Source organism: Oncorhynchus nerka, linkage group LG9b (genome assembly GCF_034236695.1).
Source record: "Oncorhynchus nerka isolate Pitt River linkage group LG9b, Oner_Uvic_2.0, whole genome shotgun sequence".
Lineage (NCBI taxonomy): Eukaryota > Metazoa > Chordata > Actinopteri > Salmoniformes > Salmonidae > Oncorhynchus > Oncorhynchus nerka.
In genome coordinates this window covers 20,287,436-20,303,865 of record NC_088424.1, presented here as the reverse complement: position 1 = coordinate 20,303,865, position 16,430 = coordinate 20,287,436, and the positions used below count along the sequence as shown (strand labels likewise).

The 16,430-nt window shown below is 40.0% G+C and overlaps 1 protein-coding gene across 1 annotated transcript in view; it reads left to right on the top strand.

Annotated features, from left to right (window-relative positions):
• The window catches only part of LOC115114409 (pappalysin-2-like), an 87,885-nt gene that overhangs the window by 6,145 nt on the left and 65,310 nt on the right, over positions 1-16,430 (top strand). Inside the window, exons 2-6 of the mRNA XM_029642617.2 lie at positions 1,604-2,663; positions 6,716-6,864; positions 8,882-9,175; positions 13,211-13,403; positions 13,617-13,747. Coding sequence (XP_029498477.2) covers positions 1,604-2,663; positions 6,716-6,864; positions 8,882-9,175; positions 13,211-13,403; positions 13,617-13,747 — 1,827 coding nt within the window. The remainder of the gene's footprint in view (positions 1-1,603; positions 2,664-6,715; positions 6,865-8,881; positions 9,176-13,210; positions 13,404-13,616; positions 13,748-16,430) is intronic.

Genomic DNA, 16,430 nt, shown 5'->3' with positions numbered 1-16,430 from the left:
GTGCTAATGGTCCACAAGCTGCGTCAACCATAAACTAAAAGTACAGCTATCATGCTGGTAAACCAATTATATTGTTCAAAAGCCATATTAATAGATTGCTTTTTATAAATTATGTTTTTTTGATTACACTTAACAGCTGAAAATGCATTTGGGAGAAGTCGGAGCACAGGTTTTCCCAGGGTTTCCCACTTTGAAATTACGAGTTGGAGGGGCATTCAAGTGGATTTTTCCCAGTCATATGTGGTTAATACCACCGTCCCACTTGGTTATGAATGCAGCGTAACAACAGGATAAGGCTAAGGTTTGAGGGAAATATGATATAGGCAATATGAATTCATTAGTTCACTGTAAAAGAATATAGAAAATCAATAAAGAAATCACAATTCTATTTTGATTGAAATAACAGAAGTTTGATGTCAGAAATGGGATGCCATTTATTGAATGATGTAGAAAATAGCCAGGAGCAATGATTGAACCAGGACCTTACACATGTAAAACTAACATGCCGGTGAAGGGGGTTAGGCAACCACAAAGTCCACAAGAGGTACAATGCCTATAGGTTTTCATCCTTTTCTTTTATTAAGGACTGTAGGAAGCAGGTGGTTAGATTCTCTGACCAATGACATCAATTGCTCAATTAAGGCTAATTTCCAATTGAGCCAGCAGCATATGAGGCGTTTGCCGTGAATGCTGTCTCTGCGAATGCGGGAACATTGCCTTTAAAAGTCGCATAGCCGACAAAGCCGATCGGATTGAATCCCGGCCTAAGAATCATAAAGAATAGAACAGCCCTTACCAACCCATCTATGCCATTGCAATTCTGAAAATATCCACACTTATCCACAACAGGTGTGAATATAGTTGTGTTTAGTCGGGCTGGAGATAGCTTAGTACTGTAGCTACTCATCTTTTCAGAAGAGCTCATGCTTCCACCTCCTTTCTGTTGTCCCTCTTTTCATTTTTCTTTTGTATTTTGTTTTCCTCTTCACATGTCACTTATATTAATCCTGGTCTACAAGCTTTAAGCTTTGGCCTAAATCTTTAGTGAACCCTATTTGACAATTAGTGTATTCCGCATTTATATAATCACATTTGTTTTTCTATTACAATTTCTATAAAAATGTATCATATTTACCAGATAAGCACGACAGACTAGTTTTATTCTGTACTATTATAAATCCGTCCCTCTATTGTTGCCAGATTATAGTATCAAGACTTTTACTTGGCAGAGATGCTGTGTTCTAACCACTACTTTGAGTGAATTAAATTTTAACCATGAAATTGGCCCATCCTTCTAAGGGATATTTTGTTACAATTACCTAGATTTGTTTTCAATGTCCAAAAACATTTCTGAGTTTTTGTGTGTACAGTGTGTATGGAATGAGGGTGAAGGGGTTCCCTGACCTTTAGCTGTCCCAGCATAGAACATCTGGAAGCCAGATGTGATTTTCTCTTTCTGAGAAACAGCTGGGAATCAGTGCCTTCGTTTAGGGAAATACCTTCAACCCCACAACTCTCTGGGTAGTCTGGCTTTAATTACATTGAAAGAGGATGCTCAATGTTTGTCTTTTTGCAAAATAATATTTGTATTCCTTTTGTGCAGGGGTTTTTGACAACTGCTCCCACTCCTTAAGTGAGAAAGGATGGTCCGTAGGTATTCGCACAGTAAAGCCCGGTGGAAGAAAAGATGCCAGATTCTTTTTTACACTCCGTACAGACCGAGCTCCCAAAGCTACGACTATCTATGGGCATCAGCGCTACCACCCTAACTCCTGGACTCACCTAATGGCCAGCTACAATGGCCACAGGATGACGCTCTACATAGATGGTGCCAAGGTTGGGGAGAGCAGTTTGCAGTCTGGTAACCTCTACAGCCCGTTCATGGAGACCTGTCGAACACTTCTTCTAGGTGGGGACCAGTCAGACCTTGGGCACAACTTTCGAGGGCACATCGGAGGCATTGTGTTATGGGTGCTCCCCCGCACTCACGAGGACCTCCTTAAAGGGCCTTCTCGGATTGATAAGAGGGAACCAAACCTCGCTCTCTGGGCGGACTTCTCCGAGATAGAGCAACAGTGGAGTCCTCATAAGGAGGGCTACCACCCATCCATAGTCATCATCCCTATCCCTGAGCAGGAGCATGTGTCCCCCTTTCTGCCCCCTCCCTGTGGATTAACAACCTGTGACAACACAGACATCATCCTAGGCTACAATAACCACTGGCAGCTGCGTACAGAGAAAAGGATCCGCTACCGCATTGTCAACATCTGTAACGATGACGGAAGTCGTCCCACTGTCTCTCAGGCCCAGATCCAGATGCAGCACCAGGCACTTGTCGAAGCCTTCCAGTCCTACAACATCAGCTTGGAGCTGAGCACGCATACTGTCCAGAACACATCTGTACGCCAGCGCTTCATCCTCAGCAACTGCCGGATCAGTAAGATTGGTAACAGACACTGTGACGCGGAGTGTGACCACCCACTGACGGGCCACGATGGTGGGGACTGTCTGCGTCTGGGGCCCTGCTACAACTGGAAGAGGAGGGACGGGGTCTGCAACACAGAGTGCAACAGCATCCACTATGACTACGATGATGGAGACTGTTGTGATCCTGAGGTCACGGATGTCCTGAAGACATGCTTCGATCCAGAGTCCCCAGATAGGTGAGACATTCTTTTTCAATTAGTTTTTGTCAGGGATCCTTAATCCTGCTCCAAGAGAGCCACAGCAGTACTGCAGGTGTTTGTCCCCACAGAAACACAGATTCCTCTAATCAAGGTGTTGAAGATCAGTTGAATGGTTGAAAATGTATATACAGTTGCTGCTTTGGGAAATTGTCCCAATTGTCTGAATGTATGAATTAGTCACAAACAATACCTTTATGCATATTGTGGTCCAAAGCCATCTTCTATCTAATTTCCAATTAAATTGATGGGTTTATATTGGTGTTCTTTACTAGTTCTGACAAATAAAAAAGTGCTGGGTCTGTCATCCTTAGCCTCCCTTAGCTACTGCAACCAGAAAAGTGGTGCTGCCTGCCCCTGGATTTATTGGACTTTGTGGATGTTGTGAGTTTAATGATAATGACAGTAATGATATTGAGGCTCTACATAGGCTTTGGGAGCTTAACGCCTAATTAGGCGTTAAGCTTGATTTACTAAAGAGGCCTTAAGTGTCTGTCTTTGGGGTAATTTGTTTTGTTAGGGTATGTGTATTAGACAACATGTGAAGCACACACATTGATACTCGAACAGTTTCTGAAAGCATGTGAAACTGTGAATTGAGAGAGAAGCCAAAGTATACACTTATTAATGCTAAACAACGAAACCAGAAGTCTCTTCCGCTGTGTTCTATTTTTTTTTGACAGACAGGCTTATCTGGGTTTCAAACAAAATGCATGATGTCTTGCCATAATGTCGTTCTCCGTTAGTCGTGCACAGCATGTAGGTAGAAATTCTTAACCTGCGATTGTCGTCTGATACAAATCAATCGACCATCTAATAATATACAGTATACTGTGCATGTTTGAGTTTACGATGCATTGCATAGGATTATAGACTGCTTAAAATGTGTTACAATTTCTTGAAGAATACAATTTCCTGTAGATTATATAGTCTATCGTCATGGTTTTTTTGTAATATAAACTTAGAAGTTATTTTCAGGATCAAAATGTACTGGTGATACGTTCCCAAAATTATAGCTGGTGATTATGGTCATGTAAATGCTATTGATAAGATAATTAAACATTTTAATTTGAAGCAATATTGCAATGAGTTTGGGGTACCTGTCCAACAGAACCAGTGACTTTCTCTTCACAAGTTGGCATACTGTATTAGTAGTTTCCTTTTTGGTAGTGTGTCTTTTAGGTAGGGAGTGTTCAGACGGAGTTCCTAAACTGTTCATAATTAATTCCCTCAGATTGGGCACTAACAATACATTTGGAGTACAATCAGTCAATGTGTTGTTTTGCACAGAGAGGGAGGGCTGGTATTTGTACTTCACAGAGCAACAACATCAGCTAAAAAGCCAGGCCCGAGACGGATATAAAAGTAAGTGTCAGGAAGGCATGAGCGTAGAACTGACTTCTGATTTATAGCTTGCAATGATGTAATCTCTCTCAGTTACTTGCCAAAGTTTTTCCTACCTCTGACCATTCACTTAAACTGTATGAATTGCGAATCCACCATAGATGCAAATGCTTAATAAGACACGGCTTTCTGGAATATCTGCAGTGTAGCCTAGGTCTTTAAAAGGTCCTGACCTGAGCTGGTTGGAAGAGTGCAATCCCTGGACTGCAATCCAGAGTTTTAGGAGAATTAGTGCAGGGATGACATTTTGATGGCATTTGTAGAGAGTACAATTTTATGTTTGGGTCTGGGATTTTGGTATTTTTCTGTCTGAGTTATTGTCCAGGTATCTGCAGCTGGGCAATAGAACTCAATCCCTAGCCAATTGCTGTCACTACACAAATTTGTTGTTCAAGCAGACAGAGAGACAGCCATGAGGAATGGCCAGGTACATGAAGATTTTGGCCACACATGACAGAGAAAGGAAAAATGAGGAGGACATTTTAGCCATTAATGCTAGGATATTCCCCTGCCGCTGAGGGGATCCAGAACTGGTGGTTTGAATCCGTTTGCAAGGCAAACTAGGTGGTTCTCAAAAATCCCTTTTTCTCCAACAATGAAAAGACATTTGGAAAAAGTTACATGGCCTTTGAGTACAGTTCTATCGTCCCAGTTCAGATTTTAAACATAATTCTATCAAATTTGTGCAGAAAATATTTTTTTAGAAAGTAGGCCTACTGTATTACGTAATGTAATAACCCCTTTCCAGGTGTATTTTTTGAAGGGCCAGTGTTGCAAGAAGTTTGGCTATGAATATTAGAGTTCTCAACTGACTGAATTGTGCCCATAGCTATATTGAATGGATTCTACCAACCAAAATATTGCTTCATAATGTAGAATTCAAAATGAACAACCAATACTTTATTATTAAAAACGATCAATCCATTGTTTATATTTAATATTTTATATGTATTATGAAACTCATTTGACCTAATGCTGAATTGGAGCACTCAAGCAGATTGACACAGTGTTTGCTTGTTTAATGAAAACTGGATGTAAGGCAAACTACACTTGGTCAGTTCTTGGGTGGAACACATCCAAGAAACAGTAGGTGGTTCAACTAATGGGCTAGACCCTTTGGCAGGTTTCAAAAGAGTATTAACACTCATACCTTTTCAAACGAATGGGCTAGTGATAGGTGGAAAGGCTTTCCAGCTATAAAAGCAAAAGAGAAAAATGACGTGACATAATCTAGCGTTTAAAAAAAGTTAACTTCACACATCAAAGCAGTTCTATGGCAATTTATCACAGTTGGGAGTGGGGGGAAGTGGAAGGTAGTGGTTTCATGTAGCTACCCGAACCAATTCAAACAATGTTGTTTTGGAAGTAGTAGAATTGGATGTAGAAGGAGAGAAGTGGAAATGAACTCCCAGATGAGCTACTTTCTCATCAGGAGCTCCTCTGACTAGACTACATGACTTGAATGTTACCAAACAAATTATTGTACTGTCTACTTTCTCCGTTGAGTACCACAACATACTGTAGGACTTTTTCATTACGATGTCATGGGATCCGATCTACAGTCATGTCCATAACTATTGGCACCCTTGATAAAGATGAGCAAAAAAACACGATCAAATAAATACAAATACTGAGCTATTTTGTATGCTCAAAGACATTTAATATATTTAGTTAAAAAATGTATCAAACAAATCTAAAAAACATTGGCATCCCTATACTTCAGCACACTCCACATGCGAGGATAACGACACTGAGTCTTTTTCTAAAAACAATTAGGATATTTGAGAACACATTGGGAGGGATCTTAGACTATTCCTTCATGCAGAATCTTTCCAGATCCTTGGTATCCTTTCTCTGCGGTTAAGGACTGCCAAGTTTCAGCCTCCTGTCAGAGACAACCAGGTTTTTGGCTAAAATGTCCTGTTATTTTCCTGGTCAAGTTCATGATTCCGTTGACTTTAACAAGGGCCATAGGACCAGGCCATAGGATCTTTGATAATAAGGGACTATTTTGCTTCCAGTGGTCCTGGGGCCCTTGTTAAGGTCAACGGCATCATAAACATTTTAGCCAAAAACCGTGTTGCTTCTGCCAGGAGGCTGAAACTTGTCCGCAAATGGGTCTTTCAGCAATAAGATAACCTGAAGCACATCAAAATCTACAATGAAATTGTTAATTGGCCACAAAATCAGCATTTTGCAATGTTCAATGAACCACATTGAAAACCTGGGGTTAATATGGGTGCCAATAATCTTTACCTGTATCTTTTTAGATTTTTAAAAATTACTTGTTGAACAAAATATCTTTCTCTGAACAATATAATCATTTCCCCCCAAAATGTAGCATATTATATAGCTTAATATTTGTTTTATTTATTTCATACAGTATTTTTTTCTAACCTTTATCATTGATGCCAATAATTATGGACCTGACTGTGTGTGTGTGTATCTGGGAGTTCATTGATTCTACACCTGTGTTGTCTGATATTTTCACAGGGTATTTGAAACTGTATACCGTTGCTATTTACTATAGGATTGTGTGAACAAACTGTCCAATTGCCCTAGACTAAAAGCAGGGAATGCAAGATTTTTTTAATACTAATGACATATACTTCTTCTCTTTTCTGCAGAGCCTATATGAGTGTGAAGGAACTGAAAGAGTTGTTACACCTGAGCAGCACAGACACCCTAAATGTTTTCTTTGCCAACAACTCAGCCCGTGAAGAGTTAGCAGGGGCTGCAACCTGGCCATGGGCAAAGGAGGCCCTCAACCATCAGGGTAAGCTACTGCTACACCCCTTCCTTCTGTCTTCACCTGAATCAAACACAAAAGACATTGAGCTATAAAATGATATGCATGCTATAACATGCCAAACGGGATTACATTGACTTCTATTAGGTTAGAAAGTACACACAAAAGTTACACAAAGTAAAATGCAGAAGAAGAGAAGGTAGGTATTGTCTTCAGATTCTCTCTCTCCCCCTCTCCCTCACTCTCTCCATCCTTCACTCTCCCCATCACTCTCCTCATCTCTTGCCCTCCACTCTTTGATCTCAGTATTAGCTGTAACAAGATGAATTAGCCTTAATCCTGGGTAGAAAACACTTGCAGCATGCATAGATTTCCTGGCAGATTGCCTCCAAATCATTAGGACTTTCCACTGTAAAGACAACCCCAACAACAACCAAACAAAAACAAGAAAAGCCATGGTAATGCCCTGTTGCCATTCATCTCTTTCAGCCCATTTGACTGTTTTCCTTGTTACTGTTTTCAATCGCTCGTTAAAGCTAAGAGTTTTCTCTTCACATCTAGTTATTTAATAAATCCCAACTTTACCTGGAGTGGAAAAGTATTACTCTAATTGGTTTGGACTGGTATTATTTTGTCTGTGTATTGCAAATGGAATTGTTCTACCCCAATAAGAAACACTGCGTTACAGTCAAGTTGCTTCTTGTAAATTATCCTTAAATATCTTATATCCTCTTCTGTGTATTCTCTTCCATCTACTGAAGAGCTGTAAATCACTCAGTAAGAGTACTTGGCCGGGGAGTGAAACCCCTTTAAAGTATTATTCTCCGTTCAATCAGGTTTGTTGTTTTGCTCCCTCTGGGTTGCGTCTTACCTCCTGGCACATTCATTATGGGCCCTGGGCATGGCGTTCGGTGCATTCCAGCACAGATGTCCTTTTCTTCTTCCTCAGGGTTGAACTGCATCAACAAGCCAGTCAGTGTTTTGGGCTGGGCTTTCTCTGATACAGTATGTCCCTTATGGACCACCGTCTTGCAGGTTTCCATCCCCTCTTTGAACCCCACAGCTCCCTGAAGTGAGGATATTTCACTCAAAGCCACCTCTTTCAATATGATGACAGTAAGTGGTTGAATGATAAAGGGAAAGATGCAGTGGTGCCACGACTGTAAGAGAGAAGAGAAACTTTATAGTGTCAATTGTGTTACTTTTCCCAGTCTTATTTTGTAATTAACGGTTAAGCTTGTATATCAGACCTGATGATTTATGTCTGAGGACAAACCATGAGAACAGGCCTTACAGTCCGGAAGTCTAGGTCTGACAAGCAGGTCCTCTCCCAATTTACTCCCAATTGCACCAGAATATATTCTCCACCGACCGAATTGAATGTTGAAGCAGAGCCCTGCATACATCTGTCATTGTTTACAGGCTAAATGTGCTATTAAAGTGAAGTTGTCTCAACGGGCCCAGCAGAGGTCCTCACAAATTGAATAGTGCTTCTAATTAGAAAACAAATAGCATTTTTATTCTATTCCAGTTCTTAAAGTTTATAACGGGCAATAACCTCTGCCTCCATACTCCATAAATTACATGATAAGAAATTGAGCAAATTATTTCCAGGTTGGCACTATACTTGTTTCTTACATGATGAGTTTAAAACTGCTGAAGGTTTTCCTCGTCTTTAAGTGGTTATAAATGGCACATCGTTTAGGGTTTTTATGACATTAGTTGGTTCTAAATCCAAATGTTAACATGCTATTACTCAGAGGGCTTGTCAGACAAAATGTGTTTGACTGTTTGTCTGAGATGGCAAGCTTGACTAATTAGTCAATAAACACACCAAAAAAACATTGAAAGAAGTTGACATAGAGATTGTGTCTGATTCATCTTTGCCCCCCAAAAAACATATCCCACTGTGATCATGGAGTAGATCTGGGTTGGAAGTTATTTACAGGCTCTAGGAGTATTTGAGAAGCAACAAAGGCAGACTATTTCAGCAATCTCACCACCTGTTGAGTTATGTTCGATAACTATATCATCCTATCCACAGGTGGAATGGTGATGAATCCATCCTACTTTGGCACCATCGGACACAATAACACAATGATCCATGAGATGGGCCATATCTTTGGACTGTACCATGTCTTCAAGGGGGTCAGTGAGCGGGAGTCCTGTGATGACCCCTGTCAGGAGACCACTCCCTCCATGGAGACAGGAGACCTATGTGCAGACACGGCCCCTACACCCAAGTCTAAGGCCTGCCACGACCCTGGTCATGTCAATGACACCTGTGGGATAACGCTCTACCAGGACACACCGTACAACAACTACATGAGTTACACAGGTAGGTCTACTGTAACCTCTCTGCAATGCAGTCAGCATCACCTAGGCTGTGTCCCAAATGGCACTCTTATTCCCTTCATAGAACACTACTTCTGACCAGATCACTATGGGCCCTGGTCAAAAGTAGTGAACTGTATAGGGAATAGGGTGCCATTTGGGGCACATACCTAAAATTAGGCAGTGGTGCCATACTCCTACTGCAAGACCACAAATGTCTACAGCAGGGGTAGGCAACTAGCCACAGCATTATTTTTTGGGGGGAATAATTTGAATAATTTGTACACTGCAAGTTGACCACAGCTAAGCCCAAAACATTTATTTGAAAATAACAATAATTTCATACCTTGATTACATTGAGAGACGATCACATGTCTATTTTTTTTATTTGTGGAAATACTTGGGAACAGATTTCCTAACAAACACATTTCTTGCTGAATTCCTAGTGACTTTACAGTATTTTTTTTAAACCAAAACTTAAATCCCCCCTGGTCTACTGTGTATGTGATCTTAAATCCAAGTGTATTTAGTTTGGACTATGGATTGCATAGTATGCCTAATTCATCCACGTCAAATGAGTGATAAAAATTCACTTGCTTCTTAAAGGAAAAATCCACCCAAAACAAATTCCTTTAATTTATAGTGTTAAATAATACTAATATGTGAGAACAATATTTCATTGTGGAAATCTGTTGCAGCTCAAGTCTACAAAATCCACAATGCAATAATCTCTCTATGGGCTGGCTGGCTAGCTACAGTAGCAAACGTAGCTACACACAATAATACCAAAGAAAATACCAGCATGTAAAGTAGCTACTTAGCTGTAAACCGCCTAAACATACTGCACTTTCAATTTAGGAGTCTACAATCTCACTAAAATCTCAAACTTAACCTGCAGATCGATGTGGTTCACAGAGTGGAGTCTGACGTTCACAACAGCAGATATACTTTTGAGGAGATGGGAAATGTTGCCCATGCTACGTCAACGGGCCGTGCTGTGCATTCTGTGTGATTCTGGGACAAGGAGCGCTCTCCTTCAAGGAGTGAATGGGAGTCTATTGGGTGGTAGCTCAAAAACCCCAAATTAGCATGAATTTCCTCAACAAGAAATACAAAATTACAAATATTTAACTTGCTGTCTGTAATATCGTATAGCTTTGGAATCATGACATTATGTACTTTTGAGGAAATTATTAAAGCATGTTTCTCGACATATACACTGACTTTGAGAATGGATTGTGTGACAATTAGTTTAGCAAACATGTGACGCAGTATGACAACGTGAACGCGATTGTTCGACAGTCTGCTGGGTGGGGCGTTATACGTTCCTTCATTCATTCTCCTTTCTATAATATCTCTGGCAACGGCACCATGCAATACACCCTGGACTGAAGGGGCAGACAAAAAGGACAAATGTGCTGGACCCTCCGTTAAATTACAAATTTCTCTAGGTAGGAATATTGCAAAAATATGATCAATGACTCATTCGAGAGAAGACTTGCTCCCAAGTTATGACATCGGCCGGTATTGAAATCTGACATGTATGATAGACGTTTTTGCGATCTAAAAGTCGTATTGCTATTGACTTCCAGTGTAGTGAGAGTGACATTATCACAGTGCTACTGGACGGATTTCTGCCTGCTTGAACGCCAATAACTCAGATATACATGAAAACATTAAATAACCCAGGGAATCGAAAGAACATCACTCAGAGATGCACAAAAACAATATTACATTCAAAACGGGTGAACCTTTCTTTTAAAGCGTCTGCATACTTCCCAGCCAAAACAGTTCGGAAGAGTTCATGCATGTAGTATTATGACAACATTTTGTAAAGTTTTGGTTTGTTTTGGACTTCAGTGAGGGTTTTTTCGGCTGTTCGGGCACAGCCTTTTTCTGGAGGCAAGACGAAGTTCGGAGCTGAAGTCTTCGCCCCTTCGTCATTGATTGGTCAACAGTAGGGATCCTTCAATAAAGTCTTTGTTGTCATTCAAAGAGAGACCACTTGTTTTCCTGCAATTTTTTACATTGCGACATACTGCACCAAACATCTTAGTTAGATGTAAAATTGCGCAACTAAGATCTCCTCGGCAGAAACGTCAAAATGAATGACAGATTTCTTGGCTAGGGTGTCTCAAAATGGACCAGTGGCAATTTTAGCATGTTAATCTTGGTGGAAAAAAAAGAAAAGTAGTGGGATGCATGCCAGCAAATCCACTACACACCAGAACAATAAACAATACATTAATTGCACTATAACGGTGACAAACGGTACCCACAAACTGTTAGGGCCTACATTAAGTTGTCTCAACAGCAGTCACAACATCTTATCACTGCTACACCTGGCTATCAGTGAAGCCTTGTCTGGCAGCGAAACAGTTAATTCAGCCTCATTTACTGCATTTAAAAAAACACAGCTGGTATTGCTGACTTGCTTAAACAAATGTGGTTTCTAATGACAATTGAGATGTACAAACTATGGCATAAGGGGACGACAAGCGGATAAGAGGCAATCCGTAATTTCGATTAAGACATTAATGAGTGAGCTAGGAGGGACGTAGTCAATATAACTATTTGTTTAACACTTTTGAAATGTACAGCGACAGAATTCAGAAAATGGGCCGTTCTTACAGTGTTCTCCCTGTACACCAAGTCAGAACCGTAAGATAAATAAAGGGTGCGTGTAAGCAGACAATGAAAGCTCTTACAATATTCAATGATGACATTTCTCTAAAACAGGTTATACTGTAGGCTACATGTGCACCACCAAGTCAGAACAGTAGGTAAAATTAAGAGGGGTAAATAGACCAAATTATTAGGGTGAGCCATATGGGCTACTAACATCTTACTACACAACATACACTTAGTATTACTTTCTTAGCTACAGTATACATATCTCCCTGGCATATTACATAATTTATGCAGCAGCATACAATACATTTTTGGACTCACCTTGTTGTGCTGTGCTCACTTGAACAGGAAGGTGGCGCGTCTGTCCTTCGTGGGCAAATTTTGTCATCAAAGTCTGGCATTTTCTGGATTTTTACGAGATCTACCCTTAGACTTGGCTGTGAGGTATTGTCCCCATGAGTGATAGAACACTGAGCCAATCACGGTGCAAAAAAAGCACTGAGCTAGGCTTAATGAAAGCACTGCGCTAGGCTTAAACACCTGCATTTTAGAGCTGCCTTACTCAAGAAAACAATGAAAGATATATGTTTTACATTGTTTGCAAACTGATATGCCATACTGACTCAACCCTAGCCACTTTAATAATGGAAATGGATGGGAATTGATGTAAAAATGTATCACTAGCCACTTTAAACAATGCCACTTAATATGATGTTTACATACCCTACATTACTCATCTCATATGTATATGTATATACTGTACTCTATATCATCTACTGCATCTTGCCATCTTTATGTAATACATGTATCACTAGCCACTTTAAACTATGCTACTTAATGTTTATATAACCTGCATTACTCATCTCATATGTACATACTGTACTCTATACCATCTACTGCATCTTGCCTATGCCATTCTGTACCATCACTCATTCATATATCTTTATGTACATATTCTTTATCCCTTTACACTTGTGTGTATAAGGTAGTAGTTGTGGAATTGTTAGGTTAGATTACTCGTTTGTTATTACTGCATTGTCGGAACTAGAAGCACAAGCATTTCGCTACACTCGCATTAACATCTGCTAACCACGTGTATGTGACAAATAAAATTTGATTTGATTTGATTTTGATTTGATATGTGACATGTATTAATGCCAAAATAACATGCAAAACAGGCAAGCCAAAAAAGGGCAAAAAATGTGGGGCTCTGCCCCACCTGCACTGAATGATAGGTCGCCACTGAAATGGACAAACAGTACGATTGCTGCTTTTTTATACGAGAAGGTATTTTAAGGGAGTACGCAAGCACACTAATTTTTAAGGGAGTATGTAAGCACAAGGATTCTGACACCGTTTGATGATTTCCGCTGGCAACATTAACTCTACTTTCACTTCTTTTCCTCAGACGATAACTGCACCAACCATTTCACACCAAATCAAGTGGCTCGGATGCATTGTTATATGGATCTAGTCTACGAGAACTGGCTGAACAACAGAAGGCCCTCCCCCATCCCTCTCAAACCCATGGTGATTCGACAGAGCTCAGACTCGGTCTCCATTCATTGGCTGCCACCTGTAAGGGGGCCACTTCATCAAAGGTAGAATAAATGTGTAGCTAAAGTTTTTCCTCATATCAGCAGTAATGAGATAATATCTATCCCAAATGACACCCTATTCCCTATATAGTGCACTACTTTTGACCACAGGCCCATAGAGAGCCCGTACTGCACTATAACGGGAATATGGTAATGAATGATAATGACATTTTCAAAGATTTTCTGATACTTACATCTGAGCACCTCTCTTAACAGTTCCCCTACAGTGGATAGTGTAAACTGCAGGGACTGTGAGGCAGATGGTGTGTTCCATCAGTATGCCTATGAGGCCACCTCACCCCGGGTCTGTGACTCCTCCGGATACTGGACACCTGAAGAGGCTATTGGTCAGTATTTCTCTTTTGCCACACATGGGCCTGTGTGGCTTAGTTAGTACAGCATGCCAGTTGCAACGTCAGGGTTGTGGGTTCAATTCCCACTGGGACCACCCATACTATATTGAATGCATGCACAACTGTAAATAGGTTTGGATAAAAGCGTCGGCTAAGTGGCATATATTATTTATATTATGACAATTCCATTAGCCACTAGTAGCCAGTCTAGTCTAGGATAGTAGTCTCAAGGTCGAGTTACATTGCTCACTCAGTGACATGTCTCTGACACTGCAAAAACATAATAAAGTGAGCACATACTCCTCATCTGATAAATCATTTATTTTAATCTCATTGATTTTAGTGTGTTATTATGTCCATTCTGAACATACACAAAACGTTCAGTTACTTACAGTTTAAGTTCTACCTTTCTGCAAGGAGGATCCCTTATTCTCCTGTGGGTAAGGTGCGTGCAGGGATAAAGACTGTATGGAAGAAAAATATGAAAATCATAAAATAATAGTTGACAGGCAAAAGATCTTCTCTTGTTTTGGCCATAAGAAAAACAGGGTGCTTGGCAATGTCAATATTTGGTAATGTTGGGTGCCGTCCTACATTGAACTGTCATAAAAACTGTGTATCCTGTAGTGCTTTGAATCTTTATGCTTCATGTAACAGATGTTCCTTATTATTCCAATCAAGATTCTTTGAGTGTGGAGAAGCCCAGTCTTTTGACATGACGTGTATAAAACATTTTAGAAATTCTACCCAAATATGTGGAAATCCTCAGATGGAATTTGTGCTTTGAAAAAAAAGAGGTGGTGATTATTCTCCATGCTGTACTTTAATGACGATAAAGACAATTACAGCATTGTCCAGGAAAGGAGAGTGGAATCCACAGTTCTGGGGAGAGACACAGTCTGTTGGCTTTTGTTGTGTACAATAGTGTAATTTATGTGGGGAAGAGAGTCATCTTACCTGCTTGTCCATGTGTAAGCCAGGTCTTCACTCGTGGGTCTTGAGAACTTAATTTAGAACAGGAAATTAAGAATTTTACAGATTTAAAAATAAAGGAGGCTTTTGTATATTTCAAATGGGTTCAGGGACCAATCACAATGGGAATACAAAACAAAACATTATGTGATTGGTAAATGAGTTGCAAAGAAGAAAATAAATTCAACTCATTGACAAATCAAATCAAATTATGTTTTGTTTTGTATTCCCATGTGATTGGTCCCTGAACCCATTGGAGGCCATTTTGAAAATAATAATTTCTCAGTCTGTAAAACTGTTTATGAAACACGTTGGTTTTATGTTTAACAATAAAGAAGCACTTTTATCAATTTCAACGTTCCTCTAAGAGTTGCTGAATTTTCTATTCAATAAATTTGCCCCTAAATGATACATATGAAAAATATGAATATGTATGCACACACTACTGTAAGTCACTCTGGATAACAGCGTCTGCTACATGACTAAAATGGAAATGGAAATTGGTTGGAGAGCGAGGTGGCTGTGTTTCCTCCCCTTAAAGGGGAAAACTGCAGTTGCTACATCCATTTTTGGACATAAACAAATGTATTATATTTACCCATTGATTATTGAAGAATATAACTTATAAATGCGTCATGAGCTTAGTTCAACTGTTGTACCCCATCAGAACCCAAAATATAATACTCCAATGTTTGTAAACAACGTAAATGTAAACAAACACTTTATAACCTCAAAACATGGTTAAAACGATAATTTTGATAACATGAATGGTCAGTCCTTGCATCCATAGCTCTGACTCTGAATTTGAGAGTGGTTACATTTCTCAAGGCTCATACCTCATAACTGCTGATTCTAGGTTTAACAGGAAAATAAATTAAGGTTGATTAGGGCGGGATTAAATGCAATCACGTTATAGCACAGCACACTATACAGCTGACAATTTTTTTTCTCAGTTTTTTTAAAGGCATTTTCAAAGATGTTTGCAGGGATTGTATTCATGATAAACACTGCACATGTTGGTTCAAGCGTAACTTGCCATTAAAATAGTGCACTTCGCTACAACGCACCTTGCATTAGATCGCAGCCTATATGAAAACAAGTCAAAATGTTCCACCCCAGTACCATTGTTACCCTTTTACAAATGAATTCAACTGTTAGGCCTCTAAATTGTTAGGCCTCAAAATTGATTTAGTTAAGTTTTAAACATTGACTGAATGAATAACAAATGCATACAACATAGTGTATACCTCGTTCTTTTCACGGAAACAGATCTTCCCTTTGATGTGTTCCTCCACTGAAACCCAAGCATGCATTTCCAAACCTGGGGAGTCTATTTCATCTTGAGAAAGGGAAAAGTAGTGGCATTGTTAAGTTGCTGAAAGCAGGAAGGATGATACACTAAGATCTTGAAGCACTAGCCTTTCCTGTGGGAGCCGTTTGCCACATCTGATACAGCGATTAATCTGGGCCTGTGTTGAGGCCTTTCTCTGTTTATCTGACCAATTTAGTTTTATGGTTTGACTTGGCGTGCTGATGTTTACCCTGAAAAAATCCACACATGTGAAGGAGCCACATTGGGTGCAAATAGCAGAAGCTGTGGAAGCTGTGGATGTTCAGGCATTGGCTGGCTGGGGCTACCGCTGCAGGCTCTGTCCCTCTCACCATCCAACAGTTTAGTTCAGGGCTCTGCTGAGACATACTACCT